This window comes from Podarcis gaigeae, assembly GCF_964106915.1.
Source record: "Podarcis gaigeae genome assembly, chromosome: 1".
Taxonomy (NCBI): Eukaryota; Metazoa; Chordata; class Lepidosauria; order Squamata; family Lacertidae; genus Podarcis; species Podarcis gaigeae.
In genome coordinates this window covers 133,666,033-133,687,865 of record NC_139678.1, presented here as the reverse complement: position 1 = coordinate 133,687,865, position 21,833 = coordinate 133,666,033, and the positions used below count along the sequence as shown (strand labels likewise).

At 44.0% G+C, this 21,833-nt stretch overlaps 2 protein-coding genes across 22 annotated transcripts in view; both read right to left on the bottom strand.

Annotated features, from left to right (window-relative positions):
• The window catches only part of RCBTB2 (RCC1 and BTB domain containing protein 2), a 29,802-nt gene extending 18,839 nt beyond the window's left edge, over nt 1-10,963 (bottom strand). For 5 of the 19 annotated variants that reach the window (XR_014557625.1, XR_014557626.1, XR_014557627.1 and 2 more), the window contains exons 1-6: nt 9,674-10,180; nt 7,251-7,376; nt 6,762-6,912; nt 5,085-5,251; nt 3,909-4,067; nt 1,329-1,436 (exon numbers count right to left, since the gene is read on the bottom strand). Coding sequence is in view for 10 of the 19 variants with exons in the window: in XM_083710062.1 (XP_083566188.1) it covers nt 1,329-1,436; nt 3,909-4,067; nt 5,085-5,251; nt 6,762-6,912; nt 7,251-7,376 (711 nt within the window). In the remaining 9 variants the exon portion in view is untranslated. Of the gene's footprint in view, nt 1-1,328; nt 1,437-3,908; nt 4,068-5,084; nt 5,252-5,789; nt 5,890-6,761; nt 6,913-7,250; nt 7,377-9,673; nt 10,183-10,255 lie in introns of those variants that run through there. The other 14 variants (XR_014557623.1, XR_014557624.1, XM_083710057.1 and 11 more) reach the window with 11 other exon arrangements.
• A 2,084-nt stretch (nt 10,964-13,047) lies between these two features.
• Nucleotides 13,048-19,746, bottom strand: LOC310832070 (uncharacterized protein). 3 transcript variants are annotated; one of them, XR_014558125.1, is made up of 2 exons: nt 14,001-15,326; nt 13,048-13,269 (listed from the first exon to the last, which is right to left on the bottom strand). XR_014558125.1 is itself a non-coding variant. In XM_083713550.1 (2 exons), exon 2 carries the CDS (start codon nt 15,217-15,219, stop codon nt 14,155-14,157), a length of 1,065 nt encoding a protein of 354 aa, XP_083569676.1. In that variant the 5' UTR covers nt 15,220-15,250; nt 19,387-19,746; the 3' UTR covers nt 13,693-14,154. The 3 variants fall into 3 exon arrangements, 2 of the variants coding, with proteins under 2 accessions (XP_083569676.1, XP_083569677.1); XM_083713550.1 differs by lacking the exon at nt 13,048-13,269 and adding an exon at nt 19,387-19,746 and having other exon boundaries at nt 13,693-15,250; XM_083713551.1 differs by lacking the exon at nt 13,048-13,269 and adding an exon at nt 17,882-18,407 and having other exon boundaries at nt 13,693-15,250.
• Between the last annotated feature and the right edge of the window lie 2,087 nt (nt 19,747-21,833).

The following is a 21,833-nucleotide window of genomic DNA, read 5'->3' as shown; positions in this document are numbered from 1 at the left end:
TCTTTTCCTTCTCCTCCTGCGATGAGGCTACATTTTAATATTTTAATGTTCCATTATTTTAATGTTGTATTTTATTTTTGTTTTTAACTTGTAATCATTCATCTTGTTTTTATTATTGCTTGTAAGCCGCTCTGAGCCCGGCATTGGCTGGGGAGGGTGGGGTATAAATTAAAAAAAATTATTATTATTATTATTATTATTATTATTATTATTATTATTATTATTATTATTTTAGCATGGCAGCACCCACCCTTTGGAGCTCTCTGTCTATTGACACCCATCAGGTATCTGCATTGTACTCTATCCAGACATGTAGATGTTAACTTGTGTTTTAATCTGTTTTGAGCTTGACCGTTGATTCTGGGGATGCTCCCATTTTCAGCTGTCTCATGCTGATTACTTGGCCAGTCCCTAATATTTACCCATCTAGAAAATCCATTTCAGGATAATGGCACTGTACTGATAACTCAAGTCACTTTCGACAGTATCTTTGATAAAACATTAATTTCTTTGACAATATAAGATAGTGCAGAGTGCTCCCTTTCGAAACTCCAGTTAAGCAGACCCTCTTCCAAATACTTTGCTCGTTCTCTGTCTCCCACACACCAGTTCAGCCCAACAAAAGCCAATCAGCACTAAATGCCAACTGAGCATGGCTCATGGAGCTGTTTTTGGGGTCCTTCCCCCTTTGAATGTTTTTCCTAAATATATGTCAGGGAACTGCCATCGGAGCCAGAGGCGGAGGCAAGGCACCCAAGCGATGCTGGAGAAGGGCCCAGCAGGGAGAGAGGCAACTCATCGGCTGGGGAAGGAAATCAGCGTAACACCAGGGATAAAGGGGGGCAGATGGGGGAATCAGCGAGGGGGCTCCAGGACTCCTCGCCGGAGACCAGCGGGCAGAGCACAGGTCCTCCGCTGCCCACACCCACCCTGCACAGAGGACTTCCGTGCAGGGAGAGTACGTGGAGACTTGGCGTCAAAGAACTTCTTTGCTGGAAGAGGTTCAAGAAACGGCCACTGACGGATTCTGCTAGCGACTGAAACAGCCACAAAGTGAAGGGCTGTCCAGACAGAAAAGGTTTAAGCCAAGAGTGGCGGCAACTTACGCACGAGCAACCCCTATAACCATCACAATATATTTTGGGCTTCTGTAAACCTGCAGCTTCCCCCAGGCATGTTGCCACCTTCCCTCCTGTATGGGATAGCACTGTTTTGGCTGCATCAGTATCCACACTTGGGAGGACAGGCTTGCTATCAGTATATAAGATGAAATACATAGCCCAGTAGGGTAAGCTTTTAACGAAGGCCTGGCAACAAGCAACACCTACCCGCTGCACACGGATGCCTTGCAGAGCTGCTATTCTGCAAGGTGTTGGTTGATTGCCACTATTGCCCAATCCAAGCTGACCATTGCCATTGTATCCCCAGACGTAAACCTTAGAAAGGAAGATAATTCCAGTTAGTTTGCAGGAATAAGAGTAAAGAAGAGGGAAACAGGAGTCCCCTATAATCTTTGTGTAATTCACTATGACACTGTTTTGAGGGGGGGAAACCCCTTTCGTTTCCTTAAGCGTTAGAACCAGTTCTGTACTCCATGGGACCTTAGCATTCACCTGAGAAGCATCTAACAAGAAAGGATCCCACCCAGTCCAATATATCTATGTGTACAGGGGTGATGAAATGACCTGCTTGATCAGGGAAACATCTGAATGCCCCAATTTGCTTGGGTAGCTGCTGCCTTATAACCTTAGTATTAGGTTAGACACACACTAGCTAGATTTCTCAGGTTGCAGAGGCAGCGCTGTTCAATGGTTTCCTGCATTTGCCCCTAAACTGATCCCATGAGCAGCTTTTCTTTTCATCTCACTTCTAATTTGTATGCCGCCTTTCTATAAGGCAGGTTATAAGCTGTAGAGACGACAACAAAATATACATCAAAGATCACACATCATATAACAATCCAATCCAATGCAAATGAGCCATGATAAAGAATATGACCTTAAAAGAAACAACTTATGTAAAATAAAGCAATATGCAATGATCCATTTAGGTTATATTACACTATTAAATTTACTCCCTACATATCAGCAAATAATAATTAAACAGAAATGCACTCTCAAACAATAACAATAAATCATTACTAGACTATAATCAATAAAAATAAAAGCGAAGTCAGAAAAAATAGAATACTACAATACATAAATGACTATGTAAAAAGATCAAACTAAAGCAACAAAGTCACATAGCTTATAAAAGCAACCTTGGTCCCTTGGTCCACACCCAGTTCCTGGTTCAGAACGTTTGGTGAGTCTCCCAGGGGGTCTCAAGGAAGGAAAAAGGACACTGCTCCGCTCACAGTTCTTTCTCCAGACTCTGCCCACTTCCCCTTCAGCAGCTTTCAACTTATGCTTATGCGTTGTGGATGGGAAATTACCTGAGAAATTGCCCCCAAACTAGACCTAAACAAAATCTGCAGTTTTACGACTCCCTTTTACCCACAAATTTGATTTTTAGGGCAAAGAGGATGATGGCCAGGGGTGGCATTTCCTCTACTTTACCATGCAAGCAGCAGTGGAGGGGTGGCACTCAACCATGCGCTGTTACAATTGTTCCATCAGCGCAAGCATTTCTTGCCAGACAGAACAATCTCTGCTCCCTCCCTCCATATGTTGACGTGACACATGCACCCCAGAGCTGATTTGGAGGAGCGAATGTGTGGTGCTAGGAGGTGAGGAAGCCTCACCCTTTTAGTGGGACTCCTTGTGCTGCCTCCAGCTGCTGCAACTATTTTGTTGGATCTGGCCCACAAAGTAAATGAAGAAATGGGGAGGTGGATTTGCAGTTATTAAGAGCTCGAGGGAACAAAAAAACCTTCACTAACTTGGACAGCTCAGAAAGGACCCAGTCAGAGAGGTTCCCTTGGAAGAACATTTCAAAGTTGTGACAGAAGGTTGCCCAAATCTACGTAGCTACCAATCTGGTACTGACAAACATCCTATCCCCCAGTTTAACCATCAAAAGGTGACAGAAATGTGACAGAAGCAGCTTCCAGTGAGATCTCACCAGAAGCTGTCATTGTGTGACCCCGGGGGCAGGATTCTGCTACCTGAGACGGCTGCTTCAGTTCGCCTCATGGGCAGACTGGCCTGCAATCTGCACTGCCTCTTGGGCACCTCCAATGCAGTCTCTAGTAACTGAGATTGGTGCTTCGTTGTGAAGACAGGGGCAGAGCATTCTGACAGCTCTGCTACACAACCGTACTGCAACATGCTTGCACTACCTAGCATGGGGGAGGGAGAATGGATACCTAATTATCTTCACCGGGGCCTCTCCTCAGCCCTTCTGAAATACTCTTCTTTGCAGCACAATAGACTTTCATTCAAATGCTTTGTAAGAGGAGGCACAGAGGACAAGAAGGACTCACAAGCTTCTATGCTCAAAACTGTGCCCAGCTTGGAGGGAGGAGTTTATCCTGGTGAAATCAGAAATTGAGCCTTAATGACAGGAAGAAGCAGTGGCGTAGCGTGGGTTATCATCACCCGGGGCAAGGCAAGTAATTTGCGCCCCCTAACCCATGGATTTGCGCCCCCTAACCCATGAATTTGCGCCCCCTAACCCGTGGATTTCCCTAACCCCCAGATGTTGCGCCCGGTGCGGCCGGCCCCCCCTGCACCCCCCACGCTACGCCACTGGGAAGAAGTACTATTCTGAATGTTAAGAGACAGTTGTTCTCCAGACACTAGGAGAGAATATTCGGTCAGAATCTATCTAACCAGATTTATTATAATTAAAGATCTGCCTTAATTAGCAGCATTGTCTACTGTAGGGAGACACAGTCAACAATTTAAACCACAAGATTACACACCATAAAGAAAAACAGCCCTTTTAATTCTGAAGAAATCTCTTACCTCCCCATTTTCTACCACTGCCATTGAGCACATCTGGCCACAAGCAATGTTAATTGCAATCTTGCTTTGTAAGCAGCTAGTGACTCTCCGTGGAATTGGCTGGTTAGCTGTTGAGCCAGATCCAACTTGCCCTGAATTGTTGTAGCCCCATGTATAAACCTGTAAAGAAACAAACTATATTATACGGTTATAATCCCATATTGAGAGAAATGCCAGGTCCATTTAATTCAATGGTAAAGGTAAAGGGACCCCTGACAGTTAGGTCCAGTCGTCGACGACTCTGGGGTTGAGGTGCTCATCTCACTTTACTGGCCAAGGGAGCCAGCGTACAGCTTCCAGGTCATGTGGCCAGCATGACTAAGCCGCTTCTGGCGAACCAGAGCAGCGCACGGAAACACCGTTTACCTTCCTGTCGGAGCAGCCTATTTATCTACTTGCACTTCGTTGCTGGGTTGGCAAGAGCAGGGACTGAGCAACGGGAGCTCACCCCGTCGCAGGGATTTGAACCGCCGACCTTCTGATTGGCAAGCCCTAGGCTCTGTGGTTTAACCCACAGTGCCACCCGCGTCCCTTAGTTCAATGGTACTTACTTCCAACAAACATGTTTAAGATTACACTTATGTCAAAGACAAATGCTAAATTAAAATCTCAGTTGATTTAAGCCGATGGAAATTTTTCATCAAAATTTTCTGGAAAATTCATATCACTGATAGGTCTGTGAAGAAATCGTCCCAAAAGCAAACAAATAGAAGCAAATATTATTTGGAAGTTACATCTCAAAAAGAGTTCTTTCATTTTTGGTTTCTTGATACCAGATAAGATTGTCTCTCGTTTGTGGAAACAATTACTAGGACAGCCATGTGAGTATTCATGTATCTGAGCTAGTATCCCACCATATCTGGGATTCCCAGAGCAGATATTAACAATAATATAATATAGTACATTTTAAAACAACACACAAACCCTTGTCTAACCTCAGAAACTAAGGAAAGAGACATTATTTTTGCAGTGGTTATGTAGCCCAAAAGGGCTACCAATGTAGCCCAGTGAACTTTCAGATGGCTATCAGCATACAATTTACACCCCAGTTTTATCCAATCCAGAGTGCTTGCCCCTTTTTGTTTCAGATATAAAATTCCAAAGTTACTTGAACAAGATTCTGATAGATTTTCTTACCTCTCCATCAGATGTTAAAACCATTGAATGATGTGAGCCACAGGCAACTTCAATCACTTTTTTGTTTAACAAGTTGGTGGAGATTTGGCAAGGAAATAAACCATGGTTGGTTGTTCCATTTCCAAGTTGACTATAAGCATTATGTCCCCACGTATATACTTCTCCTTCTACAATATAAAAAGAAAATAACTTTGAAAACGTTACAAGCTATCTTTTTCCCAACTAAAGAGAAAAAATAAACAATGGCTGAAGCTTTTTGTTCCATATATTGTCCTCTGCTGTGATTTAACCACTATGTAGAACCTGATGTTGGGAAAGATGGAGGGCACAAGGAGAAGGGACGACAGAGGACGAGATGGTTGGATAGTGTTCTCGAAGCAGCATGAGTTTGACCAAACTGCGGGAGGCAGTGGAAGACAGGAGTGCCTGGCGTGCTCTGGTCCATGGGGTCACGAAGAGTCGGACACGACTAAGTGGCTAAACAACAACAAAACATAGAACACGATTAAGGGCAAATGTCACTTCAAGCATCAGCAAGCATTAATGGAGACGATAATGGTTCAAAAAAGTGAAAGGGATGGGTTGTGCTCTATTAGCATTCCATATATTGTCAAGCCTTCAAATGAAACAATTTAAATCTTGAGGAGAATGTGCAAAGTTATATAACCCCTCCTCTTTTTGGCAAAGTAAAATCTCCAAGCTTACTATGCATCTCAAAGTATAATATTCTCTCCTACTGGAACTTTATCCTGCAATGGGACACATGAGGCAGATCTTTTAGGTTTAGTGTTGCAATCTCTCATTGCTAAAAAAAAGGGGGGGAAAGAGACCCCAATCAGCTATCCCATTTATCTCTACAGTGCATTGATCCAGATTCACATCCTCTCTACGACCCAACCTTGTAGAACTGAATCAACAGGGAAAGGCCTGCTGAAACAAGTTCGTTCTGGGATTGGAGGCAGCAACTACAAAAAGCTTTTCAACTTTGCTTTAGTTGTTTAGTCGTGTCCGACTCTTCATGACCCCATAGACCAGAGAACGCCAGGCACTCCTGTCTTCCACTGCCTCCTGCAGTTTGGTCAAACTCATGTTCGTAGCTTCAAGAACACTGTCCAACCATCTCGTCCTCTGTTGTCCCCTTCTCCTTGTGCCCTCCATCTTTCCCAACATCAAGGTCTTTTCCAGGGAGTCTTCTCTTCTCATGAGGTGGCTAAAGTATTGGAGCCTCAGCTTCAGGATCTGTCCTTCCAGTGAGCACTCAGGGCTGATTTCCTTCAGAATGGATAGGTTTGATCTTCTTGCAGTTCATGAGGAACGGGCTTTACAGGCTTGAGAGCACTGAATCAAGAGCACAGAAAGTGTAACATGGATATATTCTAAGAGTTAGGAAAGCCTTGCTCTTTCCTTAGTGTTTCTACATGTTGTCCCTTGGTGTTTCTGAATCTGAGCTTGGCTTCACCAGCAAAATATGACTGTTCCTTCATTATCTGCTTTTGAATCTCTAATAGTCAAAACATTATTAACACAGACCATTTTCATTTATTATCATAAGAGTCCCAAGATCTGGACCATCCAGGTTGTAACACAAGTATGCCCATGAAAAAATAAGGAGCTAGACTCAATAATCACCCCAGACTAACAGAGTAGACTAACCACATTGAAAAGCACACAACATACCAGTGGTAGCAGCAACAACATGGGGGCCACTTCCATAGCTGAGGCAGGCTAGTTTTTTGCCACATAAAGTATCTAACCTTCGAGGTTCAATGCTGCTCTGTGTGTCACCGATTCCCAAACAACCACTGCAGTTAGTGCCAAGCGCAAAAACCTGTCACACAGTGATACTGTTAGTACAGAAAATATTTACTATCATAGCATTTCAGACTGAAAGTTTAATAAAATAGTTAAAGTTTTTAAAGATTTTGTCAGATATTTTAATCAGAACTATATCTTTGTTAAAGAAAATCAGAATTCTGCAGCAAGGATAACTGTTTTGGCACAGTAAAAAACTGTGCAAGGCAAGTTGGCATCCACTCCTAGTGTACCATTTACTGTGCTTGCAATCGCCCTGAAGTCCTGTGCCCTGGAAATCTTAATCCAATGCGTGCTTAGACAAACATGAAGTAGAGGTAAACAGTTATTAATTGTTATATCTGCAAAAGTTACCTCATCATTTTCAGTTGCATAAAGTACTTCATTGCCTGCACTGCCAAATACACAGGCCTGGCGAATTAACTTCAACTCCTCTTGAGAGCGGAGAGCAAATATTGGCCATTTCCCAACATCCAACATCTGTTCCAATAAAAACAATATATTGTAGATCGGTCTAAATAGGTTAAATGCTTCTTTTAATACTGTTTTTTTTAAAAAATTACCACAAGTATTACATTGTTTTGAAACAGCTGTCCTGTCCATTTCACTAAAGATAAATGTGAATATAAACTAAGTAAGAAAAGGCAACCAAATGACAAATGAAAAACAAATAGGACAGCAAATTATGAACCTCATCCCAACTACACATATCACTTTAAAACTACTTCCTCCCATTTTATATTTTTTTAAAATACATGTATCTGCTACAGTGTTACCTCGGTTGAACGCTTCGGAAGCCAAACGTTTTGGTTTTCGAACACCGAAAACCCGGAAGTGAATGCTTCTGTTTTTGAACACGCCTCAGAAGTCGAACGGCTTCCGAGGTGCATGTCTCCTTTTTCTCAATGGAATTTGCCAACCGCCCATTGCGCCTCGGTTGCTGAACATTTTGGAAGTTGAACGGTCTTCTGAAACGGATTACGTTCAACAACCGAGGTTCCACTGTACTATGATCTGTAGGTTCTCATTTAGCAACACAGTGGCACCTCGGGTTACGAACTTAATTTGTTCTTAACCCAAAACCATTCTTAACTTTTGCTAATTAATTAATTACACTAATTAGCTTTCACTAATGGGGCCTCCTGTTGCTGCTGCGCCACTGCTGCGCGATTTCCGTTCTCATCCTGGGGCAAAGTTCTCAACTCGAGGTACTACTTCCGGGTTAGTGGAGTTTGTAACCTGAACTGTTTGTAACCCGAAGCGTTTGTAACCCGAGGTATCACGGTACATGCTTTGTCCACATCATCGACTCCTTGGGAGCCAGCTCTTGTTTATTGCATGTCAGTCAACACACACAGAGAAAAGCATTCATTTTCAACCCTACAAAACGTCACAACACTTTATTGCAGGGTAGTCCAACCCACAGCCCATTGAATGAGGTTCTTATAAGCACATTACATATAATTTAGAGTTCCTTTTTGGGCTGAGCAGAAGAAGATTCACAAAACAGAGACTGAAATTTGGGTTTTTTGTTCTGTAGGGACTGCAGCAGCACAAGTATAGTCAGAGAGCATTTCTCTCATGGACTCCCTGTTATGTAGGCATACTAGAGACCGAATTGCTATGGCCTGTGAAGGGTGGTATTCCCGTCTTCCCCTTTGTAGCACAGTGCTGTACAACAACCAAGGTTCCTTGTATATGACTCACACCACAGTAGACTTCACTCATGGCTCTGTGACGGGTGGTTTCTTGGCGATTTTCATCTTTGAATCCAGGGTGGCTCAGCTAAGTACAGAGAGTGCGGCTGGTGAGCCTTGGCTTGAGGTTCGCGGCACGGCATCCATCCTTCACTGAGGCAGCCTTTGGGAGGGGGAAGGGGGAATGGATGTCCCAAGCTGCCTGTTCTCTTCACGCTTCTGCTGCTCAGGCTCCATCCTCTGGCTCCTTCTCATTCCAAGGGTCCTAGTTGCACTGCACACAGCTAAGTATAGCTGTCGCATGTCCTTCGCAGCCACAAGGGGCAGCTGACAGTGCAGCTTAAAAAGGCAGGCAGGCAGGCAAGTTGGCTGTTTGGGCTCACACACGACGTTCAGGCTGCTGCTCAAATGCCATGTATCATAGTGTACCATGTAAGTTATAGGCACACAGGCTGCAATCCAAGGCACCATTACTCTGGAGTAAGAACCACTGGAATAAATGGGACTTACTCCCAAGGAAATGTGCACAAGTTCAATAGGTAACCTTTACAACAGGGATGGGGAATCTGTGGCCCTGCAAATGTTGATGCTCTGTCACCCCTACCTATGGTCTGTGCTTGTTGTGGAAGTTGGGGGGTTGAGGTTGGATGAGGCAAGGGGTGAGCTGCAGGCCACACTGTCCACAGCGCCCTTGATGGGGGGCGTGTGTGTGAAGTTAACTGTGGGGCAGCTGCCACTGCTGCTGGTTCCCCTTCTAGCCTTTCCATGATGGCCACATGTACAGTGGTGGCACTGGTGGTCCTATGAGGAGGGGAGAATGGGCTCATAGCCTTCTACAATAATGTTTGCATAATATTTTGTGCAATAAATTAATATATTAAATGTGTTTTAATGATATATTTTCAATTAAATATATTAATAATGTATATTCAATACTATTTATTGCAAACACTTTAATTTACGATATGGAAATTTAATTCAGTTCAGTTTGTGGCTCACAGGTTCTGTGTCACAGAACTCTTGCGGCCCACTTGGTCTGGGGTTGGACCACCCTGCTTTACTGTGAAGAACCAATCTTACCTTTTCAACATCAACAAGTCTTAGTTTAGAGATGAAAGTCTATGCCATTTCTGTAGCCTAGAAAAATAAGAGGAAGAGGTGATTAGGGCAATCTCTGAAGCTCTGTCTGACAACATCTCAAGATTAAAGCCACCATCTGGGACATTTTCCCCATCATAGCTGTGAACAATTCCCTGTGCATGTAGTTTTTGAAATGCTGTTTTTAAAGTCCATACAGGACTGTGGCTTTATGCAGCAAACATATTTCCAGTGTTCTCTCAATGAACGCTCTGTGCACCATCAGATAACTAATTGGCTGTAGTTCTTTAGTGCACAACCAGTGCCTCTCAGCAGATGCATGAGCATCTTAAACAGTTCTGATGTTCATAGACATAATGAGCTGACCCATCAAAATTCCTCTCTATCCTGTCCATCTTCACGAGCTCAGGCTGGCTTACAGTTGACACAAAACAGCAATTCTAAGAACAAACAAAAGCTGAAATATATTCATCTACAAAACCAACCTATAAAATCTATGCACATATAAAACACACCAAGCGTCAAGATTACATAAGAAAATAGTACAAATAAAATTTTAGGTACAGCTTCTTTGTCCTGACTGCTGCGCACAGACAAAACAATCTTGCAGAAATCTACAGTTATGCTTTGTCTCTGTGCCTTATGGACCCGACGGATAGCCAAGGCAGCTGCTGAAATTCTATTCTTCTCTTTTGTATCTGATCCAGGCCAGACGTCCTGCTGGCCACATGGGAAACGCCGGCTCCTTCGGCCTGGAAGCCAGAGTCGCCTCGGACTGGCCTTTAGCGTCCAGGGGACCTTTACCTCCTTCCCCCCCCCCCCATAACCTCTGGAGAGCTTGTTGCCGGCAGGGGCTCCCTGCGAAGGCAGCGTGGTTGGTGCCTCCTTCCCCCCAACCCAGGGGCCCTTTTCCTGGCCACATCCCCCCCCCCCGAGCCCAGAGCCGGGGGAGCGGGCCGGTCTGGCGCGGCGCCTCAGGCCGCCTTTTCCCGCGGAGCTGAGGGTCTGGCCGGCTTCCAAGGGCGGCATCCATCAAGGGATCTCTGGGGATGGGACTCTTCTCGGCCTGCTCCTGCGCTTTCGGGGGCGCCGGAAGGAAGGCGCCGCTGACAAGGGAGGCCTCGTCCCGGGCGCAGCCCCGCCCCGCAGAGGGACCACCCGCACCTCAGGGCGCCGCGCGCCTCCGCCTCACCGTCCTCCCGCCGCCGCCCGGCCTGCCTCGCCCTCGGGCGCCGGCCGCGTCCCTCCGCTCCGCCTCGGCCCCCAAGCCGGGCGCCGGGCTCTTCCGCGGCGGCGCAGCTCTTCCCCGCGCCGCGCTCTGGGCCTCCGCGTCCCCCGGAGCCGGGCTCCTCTCTGGCGGCTCCGTCCGGAGCCCCGTGTCCTGCCGGGGAGGAGGAGGAGGAGGAGGAAGAGGCGTCTGCCGAGGAAGTCAGGGATCCAGAGATTCTTCGATCCTGCTTGCAATTCTCCTTCCTCGACAAAGAAATTGCTAATTCAGGGTAGAAAGAAATGTCTAGAGGATTTTCAACCTCAGGACTTTGAAGCTCATAAATTTATAAAATAAAGCCTAACTTTTTATGAGCCAATTATAAAACAATTTCACAGTAATCCTTGTAAAGGTAGCCAGGAAACATTCCAAAATGCACAGTAACCAAAAATGGGGAAAGTGGTGGCCATCTTCTAGGATAGAGACCAAGGACTAAGCAAAACAATTGGCAACTTAGATATTTTAATTCAGCACATGTCGGAGGCTGCTTTGCTGTATTACTAAGAATATTTTACCTCCATTAATTTATTGCTGTTGCTTAAAGGAAAATGCATTTTTGAGACCTAGGAAACTGTAAGTAAAGAATGTTAAACTTACTTTGCACTGTGTGGTCTTTTTTATTTTTTGAAAAAGTGGTAAATGGGGTTCAGCTGCTTCTTGCAGCTGAACGAAATAAATAAGACTTAATAGCATATTCCTAGGCTTCCTTAATCAGCCTAAATGATGGGACTTCGTACCCTGCTATTGGGGCTCTCTGCAGTCCTATACCTAGCATGCCTCTATGGTTCATTTTCTAAGTAAAATTCGCAAATCGGTGTCACTAGATAGTGACTTGGATGTTATTGGCAGGAAAGTTCAGCTTCAATGGAAGGTAGAGAATAGGTGAAAATCATTTCTATACATGTGTAGGAGGAAGAAAAGGACAAAAGGTCTGGAATTTTCCATACCCCTGACCTGTTTTTGAATAAATGGCAACTCCCATTAGATGAAGGTTGTAGGAAAAGAAAGCAGTCAAGACCTGGTAAAGCCACTTTATTGTCCTCCTTCTTGGCACAGTAAACACCGTTACATAAATTACTGTACTTGCATCTGCTGCCGCTGGAAAGATCTCACAAATTCTCTGTATCCGAAGCTGGAGCAACAGGGTTGGGTAGTTGGTTTTAGATAAGGAAAGTAAAAGCTCAAGGGAAGAAATACAAAGTCTCTGAAATTTGATACCAATTTATTGAAGGGATAAAACGGTTCTTGCACCTGCATTTCAACTGTCTTAATGATTCCCTGCATGGACATTGAGATGAGATACTTTTAAATTGTGCCCTGAAACTGGTTAATTAGTGGCATTTTGATTCAGATTGTTGTTAAACCAAAAAAGTACAGAACTAGCTTCCTGTTACTTATTTGTAATATTCCTCACCCACCCATCACCAAGCAGGCTACAGAAGTTCAGCATCCAGTCATAACAGAAAAGCCTATTGCGATTTAAAAACACGTGAAATTATTCCAAATGTACAAGAGCAGTAAAAATTCAGCCAAAGAGATTTTATTATTATTTATTACATTTATATACCACCTTCATCTTCTAAGGATCTCAAGGTGTTGCACATGATTCTCCCCCTCGGCTCCTCCCCATTTCACCCTTACAACAACCCTGTGAGGTAGGTTAGGCTAAGAGATGAAGGCTGAGTGGTCCAAGGCCCCCCAGTGAGCTTCACGGCTGAGTGGGGATTCAAACCTTGCGCTCCCAGGTCCTAGTCCAACACTTGATGACCATTACGCCACACTGGGTCCCACCAAACAAAATGCCTTAGCTGTCAAAGGCTAAGATGAAGAGGTCTGTCTTCAGCATGCGACAAAAACTCAGGTGCTAGGTGCATTTCTGGGGCGATGGAGTCCCATAATTTAGAGGCTGCCACAAAGAAAGGACCCCCATTCTCTGCACTTCCAAGGGCAGCAGAACTACAAAGAGATGGTTGATCTGCTGATCTTTAGCATGCAAGAAGGTCAGTAGGGAAGGAGGCTGTTTTTCAGATATTTGGGGCCTAAGTTATTAACGGCTTTCAATACTAATGTGCTCACGAATCCCTCATCTCCCAACCCAATCTCATTTCCACTTTAAGCTACAGTGTTTCATTTTAAACTGTATGAAAATTAGTATTCAAATATATATAAATCAGAACTGCACAACTTTTAAATAAGTATTTAATCTGCTTGTACATATAATTTCTACTGGAAGAGCCTCAGCACACAAATGGTTCTACCGATCTGTTCCTCAACATGACAAATTTCCCTCATGGAATAGGTGACTGCTCAACTGAGCACAAAGAGGACAAGAAAAGATAAGTTTCACAAACAATGGTTCTGTTTTATCGTCTATGCAGATAATCAAGACTCCAGTTTAACTCTGCCAGATATTTGTGGGATAAAATATAGCTAAATTACATGTCCTAAATAAATCTAGGACATTAATAATTGATGGCTCTGGAGGCAACTTAGTCATCATATGATGTTATATTGTGTTGTTACTGTATTGTGAAAATATATATATATATATAATATTTTTTAAAAGAATGTACCTGTGTTTATCTTAAAATACACATGTTAATGCATTTTCGTAATTTTTAATGCCAAGAACAATTCAAGGAGGTGTGAAATCCGAATCTGGACTGTATTGCAATCAGGACGTTTGAATTGGGTTCCTTTGCTTAAAAATGCAGAATTCTCCTGTAACCAAGAGGTAATGTAAAATGTGCTAGCATCCATGAGAATAACATACGCCAGGCACTGGAATATGAAAAGTCTCTTTAAGGGAAGAGATTTAACACATCTAGTTAAACACACCTAGTTTCTCTAGGCCCACCTTCTGTTACGGAAAGTAGTCCAGAATCATAGAATTGTAGAGATGGAAGGGACCCCAAGGGTCATTCTTCCAATGGAGGAAGCAGGATGGGACCAAATATAATTAGCACACTTTCATTTTTATATATTAACCTGGAATTGCTACAGCAGTTTTCTCTGTTATAGTAGACATTCATAGCTACATACCTACATTTTCTGCTCCTTCTTGTAATGGTGAACTATGCTTTGGAAATAATAATTAAAAATGTCTTGCAAGGAAAGAGAGAATGCAAAATCTGAAGGGATTTATTAAATCTCACAACTCAAAGTAGATGAAAAGGTTTTCTCAAGATGTGCTGCTTCAGTTATGAGCATCATAGGAGACTTTGCTGTCCTCACTCCAGTGCTTGCCTGTCCTCTTCTTTCTGTTCCTTTCAGCCATGACAATGGCAGCTACCACAGTGACAAAGACTGTGAAAGTTATGACAAGAACCGTCACTGTCTCTGCAATGCACAGCTGGGTGTCCACAGATGACAGAGGGCGGTTTCTCAGGATATGGGGCTCCATGCATGTCACATTGTGATAGTCATCTAGGATCAGCCTTCTGACACTGTGCAGTTTAGCAAAAACCCTCTGAAGGTCACAGTCACAAAACCATGGGTTGTCTGAGAGGAAGATGTGAGTTCCAGAGGTCTGGAGAGATAATAATGTCTTGAATCGAATATGTTCAATTTGGTTGTGCACCAGGTTAAGTATTGTGAGGCTGCTTAAAGAAGTAAAGACTCCAGGGCCAATGGTTTTGATTCTGTTGCCCTCCAAGTTCAAAACTTCTAAGTGTTGCAGCATAGAAAAATCTCCATTGTTGAGGTTATGAAGGTGATTATTCTGAAGACAAAGTTGCCTCAAGCAGGTGAGACTGCGAAACGCACCCGCTTCTATCAATGATATATTATTATTTTGCAAATTGAGCTTCTGAAGACTTTCAAAGTGCTTGAAGTTCTTGTACTGTAGCTCCTGCAGCCTATTGTAGGCCAAAGTGAGTTCGTAGAGAGTAACAAGACCCAATGAAAAACTGTTTCCAAGAAAGGAGATCTCATTTCTACCAATATCAAGCTTATGGAGTCTCTCCAGGGAGATGAATGCTCTCTCTTCAACTCTCCTGATGTAGTTGTCACTCAGAAGGAGAACCCGTAACTTCCACAGGGATCTGAGACCTTTGCTTGGAACAGAATGCAACTGACTGTTTGACAGATCCAAGTGTTCTGTCTCCGGAGGGAAAATGAGATCGGAGCTGACATTGACTCCTGAACAGTTCACAAACATTGCCCCTTCTGTGCAGAAGCAGATTTTATGGCATGGGTTATGGGTTTCAGAGACACTAAAGGAGAGGGGAATCCAGAGGCAGATTAAGTAATGAAAATACATCTTCAGTCTTGTTCTGTATGTTCTTTAGTTCCTGTTGTACAACAGAAATGTTTTTTTTAAAGCACATTTTAGAAAAATACCTAGAATTTTTGGATTATTATTATTATTATTATTATTATTATTATTATTATTATTATTATTATTAATACCCTGCCCATCTGGCTGGGCTTCCCCAGCCACTCTGGGTGGCTTCCAAAAAAATATTAAAATACTGTAATACATCAAACATTAAAAGCTTCCCTAAACAGGGCTGCCTTCAGATGTCTTCTAAAAGTCTGGTAGTTGTTGTTCTCTTTGACATCTGGTGGGAGGGCGTTCCACAAGGAGGGTGCCACTACCGAGAAGGCCCTCTGCCTGGTTTTCTGTAACTTGGCTTCTCACAGTGAGGGAACCGCCAGAAGGCCCTCGGAGCTGGACCTCAGTGTCCGGGTAGAACGATGGGGGTGGAGATATGATAGAAACACAAATGAATGATTAACCTTGAAAACTTTGTTTAGGAATGACACAAGTGAGAAAAGGTTGGCTTTCTGGTTTGTACACACACTAGGGCTTCAGCCACGACCCTGCCTGACTCTTTAAGTCCAGTTACCAGCTCTCTTCTCAGATTCTCATGTGATGAAATCATTGAGTCTAACACAGAACTTTTTGTTATTGGAAGATATAAAGCCACTTCATTCTATGCATAATTTTCATGCTAGGATAAAAAGAAAGTAAAAACATTTGACTAAATTTGAAACTGGAGGTGGCTAACCTGCGGCCCTTCAGATATTGTTGAAGTACAACTCCTATCATCCCTGACCAGGCTGGGTGGGGCAGAGGACAACTCAGCAACATCTGAAGGGGCCAAGGCTCAGGTATCTCTGTTTCAAATAACGCCTGGTTTGGAAGTAATGGCAAATGATGATTTAGGCAAAAGAGGAAGTGCTGGAGTGTGTGAACCTGATGCTCACACAGGTTAAGGTAAAGGTAAAGGACCCCTGGATGGCTAAGTCCAGTCAAAGGCGACTATGGGGTTGCAGCGCTCATCTCGCTCTCAGGCCAAAGAAGCCGGCGTTTGTCCACAGGCAGCTTTCTGGGTCATGTGGCCAGCAGGTCTAAACCACTTCTGGTGCAACAGAACACTGTGACAGAAACCAGAGTGCACAGAAACGCTGTTTCCCTTCCCGCTACAGCAATACCTATTTATCTACATGCACTGGTATGCTTTTGAAAGGCTAGGTTGTGGCAGAAGCTGTGACAGAGCTCACCCCATAACGCAGACTTGAACTGCTGACCTTACAATCAGAAAGCCTTCCTTGGAGGTTTTGAAGCAGAGGTTGGATGGCCATCTGTTATGGGTGCTTTAGCTGAGATTCCTGCATTGCAGGGGGCTGGACTAGATGACCCTTGGGTCCCTTCCAGCTCTAAGATTCTATGATTCTAAGCCCAAGGGGCTCAGAGGTTTAGACCACAGTGCCACCCGTGTCCACGCATGTAACTGCAAATAATAGTGTAGTGTGATGCCCTAACTCAGCTCAACATTTTCAGAGTGATTTGCATATCCTGTTCTGGCCTTTTAGGCAATAATAATAATAATAATAATAATAATAATAATAATAATTAATAAAATGGCCTTCCTAATCAATAGCACACTTATATTCACAGAAATTTATGAACCCTCACATTTTACTGAATGAGTACATATTTGTTCAACAAATTTTCAAATAAAAAAAAAATTAAGGCATACCCTCCAACATTTTTCTGATAGGGAAATAGGGAAGTTATATTCCATATTAATAATTTTACTATTTATGCCCCACACATCTTACTGGGTTTCCCCAGCCACTGTGGATGGCTTCCAACATATATAAAAGCATAATAAAACATTAAACGTTTAAAAAACCTTTCCTATACAACACTGCCTTCAGATGGCTTGGGGGATGGATCCATACCCTCCAAAATTTCTCCAATGAAAACAGGGACATCGTAAGGGAAAGTGGGACATTTTGGAATCAAAGAAACTGGGGCGGCTTCTCTGAATCAAGGATGTCCCTGGAAAATAGGGACACTTGGAGGGTCTGTAAAGAGTGGGATCCAATGATCATTCTGCCAATGCAAGGATTTCTGCTTGCTCAGCGAAACATTCTCCCTCCCTTCCCCCACATATTCCCTAAACCTGTTCTGGGTGTTTCCCCAGCCCTTGGGAGCAAGAGCACTGACCTCCCCCCACAACTGAGGGGGCTGAGGCCTTGCAACATACTGACATCTCTCATGCTTGCACGCGAGACGTGCACACACCACGTGGCGTGCAAGAGTCACACAAGCACACCATGTGGCGTGCATGCACAAGGTGCATGCGGCTGCCACAGAATTTTGATGCCCCCCCCCCCCCCGGCTTCCCCTACACGGAGTCCCTGCTCGAGAGTAGATTTGGGGAGGGTGTACAGCACAAAGGAAGGAGAAGGAGAACTCAAGTTCTCTTGCATAAGCAGACATCCTAGCACTCCCCAGAGCATCTAAAACAATCTAAGAGAAAATGTGCTTTATCCCAAGACCATGGGTCTTATATAAAGCAGATACGTATCTGAGAACAGCCTGGTTGTGTGATTACACGGAGGCAGCCTTTTCCCTGCTGGCACCACGGTTGTGCGATGTACCCCTGTGGAAATTCACGAGGCCTCACCTGTTTCTGCATTTTGCCAACTTTTGAAGGCACACTCGTTTACGCAAGCATTTCCTTGATTTTGTGACCTGTCTTCTGTTTCAATTGCTATGTTGTTCTAATGGGATTGTTTTATTGCATATTTTTTATTATAGACGTTTATATTTTCAGGTTTGTGTAATTGGTCTTTATATGGCTTAGAAACTTATTTTGGAATTAAACTGTTGTAATAAAGAGTGATGATGATGATGTAGCTTAAAAGGATGAATGATCCACCTTAAGAGAGGAAGCCAGTTGGGGATAATGTGTAGAGTTTTGGATTTTGAACAGTGAGATCAGGGTTCAAATCCCTGCGTCATGTATGGAGCTCTCTGGATGACCTTGGGCTAGCCCCAACACCATCTCCTTCAAGCCCCATAAAAGATCACTGAAAATTAAACCAAGTTGCAGCATAAATGGAGTTTAATACCATTGTTTAAACTTATTTACAATCCCACTGTGGATGGGGTCTTATTTCTAAAACGACAAGTTATTTAATTCTTGCTGTTCCTTGTTTCTTGCTATTGACAGCCATGGTGGGTATTTTTCCAGACTTTCTGGAAGGATTATTGTTATGCTACTGTGAAACTTGTTTGGTTAGAAATGTACTGGTTAAATGTAAATGAATTCTGGAATACTTGAAAGCAAAACTGCAGAGCACATTTCAAAGTTTTCTGATTTTAAAGGAATTTACAAAGGCTCCTCACTCTTATTTCTGCTGCCTCACACCATAAAGATCAAGGCAGCAATTCCATGCACACATATCTGGAAGTCCCATTGACCCTAGTGGGATTTACTTCTGAGTAAAAGTCTGAGCTGCATGGCTATTAATCTGATTTCCCAAACTCTCATTGCTCCAGTTCTTTAGAAAAAGTGAGATATATGCTTGTTTTATACATTCTGCGAAAGCAATAGCTCCATGTACCCTTTCAACTGTAGAGTACCCTTTTGGGGCACTCTCTTATTTACAACAACAATAAAAGCAACAACCATGCTACTGCAGATTGTAATGCCACCCTTTTACATGGCTAGACATGATACTTTGGTACTGACAGCTGCTTCAAAATAAATTTAATATATCTCTGGTCAACTTTAGAAAATGAGCGCTGTCACTGCCAAGACCACAGAGCCCACCTGAGAGTGGCAGGAGGGGGAGGAATGTAATAAAACTGCAAGTTCTTTAGGCATGTGTTTCTTACTATATAAAACTCAGTGAGAGTAGACAGTAGTTGCAATAATGTCTGCAAGCATCCTTAAAAGTCGAAATATTTCCCAGTTGGCCAAAACCATAATATCCATGTTGAACACAAGAAACTCTTCACAAAGCAGAAACAATTATGTATGTTGATTCTTTAAAATATTTTAGTAACTATTAACTGCACCAGCACAGGTGAAAAGATCTGTTATCTGAAGAAACACTAATGTGTGTGTTTTTATCTAATTGCCTGTATGTGCCTTTCAGCAACATTCACTCAGATCATCCTTACCTTTGCTGCAGCCCAATGCTCTTGCCAGGGTTCCTCCTTCAAATGTCCTTTGAACATGGATAGTGGCAGATGGAAAAGTAGGGAGATGAAAGGGTTGGCTGTCAATGTGCTGAGAAAGACAGGTTGAAAGCTCCATGCAAGGCAGAAGGATAGGGAGCGAGAAAGCATTAATAATGGAAGCAGTTGCAAAATTAAGCTGGCCACCTGCTTATAGCTGCAGTCACTTTGGAAGAGTGTTGAGATCTGAAATGTGTTTAAAGAGGCACATTTGGGTCAAACCATAGTGTGACATCTAACTCTTAAGGAACTGGAGTACAGAAAAATCAGAGGTGAACCTGCATACATATATTGGCATACGTACAGTGGTACCTCGGGTTACATACGCTTCAGGTTACATATGCTTCAGGTTACACACTCCACTAGGCCAGAAATAGTGCTTCAGGTTAAGAACTTTGCTTCAGGATGAGAACAAAAATTGTGCTCCGGCAGCGCAGCAGCAGCAGGAGGCCCCATTAGCTAAACTAATTAAGTACTTAACCCGAGGTACCACTGTACTGGGGATTCTTGGTTGCAACTCTTTGTAGTTACTCAAATGGGTATAGTGATGTAAAAGGTTAGCTGAGATAGCAAAGAATTGCATGTGGGCTTAAATTTAGGGTTTTTGTTCTCACAGATGTATCTTTGCTTATACTATTCATGCTTTGCAGGTGGGATGCCAGGACCCAGACATTTAATCTTGGCTACACAGAATAAGATTCCACATAAGACAGGATGTTAGCAATACTGCTTATAAGCATTTCTGACTGTTTGTCCCCCCCCCAACTCTTTTCAATACAGTGGTACCTCAGGTTAAGTACTTAATTCATTCCGGAGGTCCGTTCTTAACCTGAAACTGTTCTTCACCTGAGGTACCACTTTAGCTAATGGGGCCTCCTGCTGCCGCCATGCCGCCGGAGCACGATTTCTGTTCTCATCCTGAAGCAAAGTTCTTAACCCAATGTACTATTTCTGGGTTAGCGGAGTCTGTAACCTGAAGCGTATGTAACCCGAGGTACCACTGTATTGCCTTTTAGAAAGTGAACCTATGAACAAGGACTGCCTTGTATATGAAGGATGAGGAGGAGTCCTTCTTCATAGCTCTGCGAATAGAAATAAGACACAATTCAGTGTTGCCAAGGCCCTAGCCCTTTGCAGGGAGCAGGACATAGCAGGAGTCCTTGCTCCTGCTCCTTGATCTCTCACCGACATTTGATACCATCAACCAGGGCTTCCTCCTGGTCTGCCTCTGGGAAATGGGAATTAGGGCACCATATTAGAGTGGTTCCAAGCCTTCCTTCATGACTGAGTGCAGCCAGTCCCATGGGGAGTGCCTTTCAGCCCCCTGGCTGCTATGATGTGGGGTGCTGCAGGGGACTATCTTATCTCCTGTTTAATGTAGCCATTGGGAGTGGTCATTACAGGCACGCCATCGCCAGGGGACCCAGGGGACCCAAGCACCCACAAAAAATTCATTGGTGGTGGGAGGCTGCCGCCTCTGTGGGCCAGTGCTGCATCTTCCCATCATCTTCACTGAGCGGGGGGGGGGGGGGGGGAGGCCGCAGCCAAGCACCACCTTACCTCTGGTGCTCTGCGCCATGGCAGGGCATACTGGGCACCCACAATGTGGGCCCAAGATGGCTCACCTGGGTCATTAGGAGTTGGGGGGCAAGATGCTATCAGTATGCTGCTGACAATCTGCTCTGTGGGCGAGTTGCTCCTGCGACTGAGAATTTGGTCAGTTGCCAGCTGTGGATGAGGTTGCACTCACTCTAAAGGAGAAGGCTCACAGTCTGAGGGTGTTTCTGGGTCCAACACTGTCTATGGAGGCTGTGGGAGCCTTAATGGCCAGAAGTGCCTTTGAGCAACTGTGGCTGGTTTGACAGCTACGGCCACTCCAGGGCTGAGAGAGCCTGGCCACTGGAGTTCTTACATGAAGACTGAATTACTGCAAGGTGCTCCATGTGGGACTTCCCTTGCGCTTGATCCAGAGGCTGCAGTGCGTGCAGAATGCTGCAGCACAATGCTGACAGGAGTGAGGCCTTGTCTGCATGTAACACCTGTGCTCAGAGATCTGCACAGGCAGCCAATCTGCTACCAGGCTGAGTTCAAGGTGCTACTGTTAGTATGCAAAGCCCTTAGCAACTAGGGACCCATTTACCTATGAGAATACCTTATGCCACATGCACCAAGTGGAACGGGCACTGCAACAGGTGTCACATGATGATACCTGTTCTGCCTTTGTAAGGACACATTTAGTGTGGCAACTGCACTTTGGAACTCCCTGCTTCTTGAGATCAGGTGAGAGAAACTACACTGTACTCCTCTCATTGGCAGCTGGAAACACTCCTGTTTAGACAAGCCTACCCAGATGCTTAGAAAGCTGAAGTAATTTTATTCTGTTTTAATAT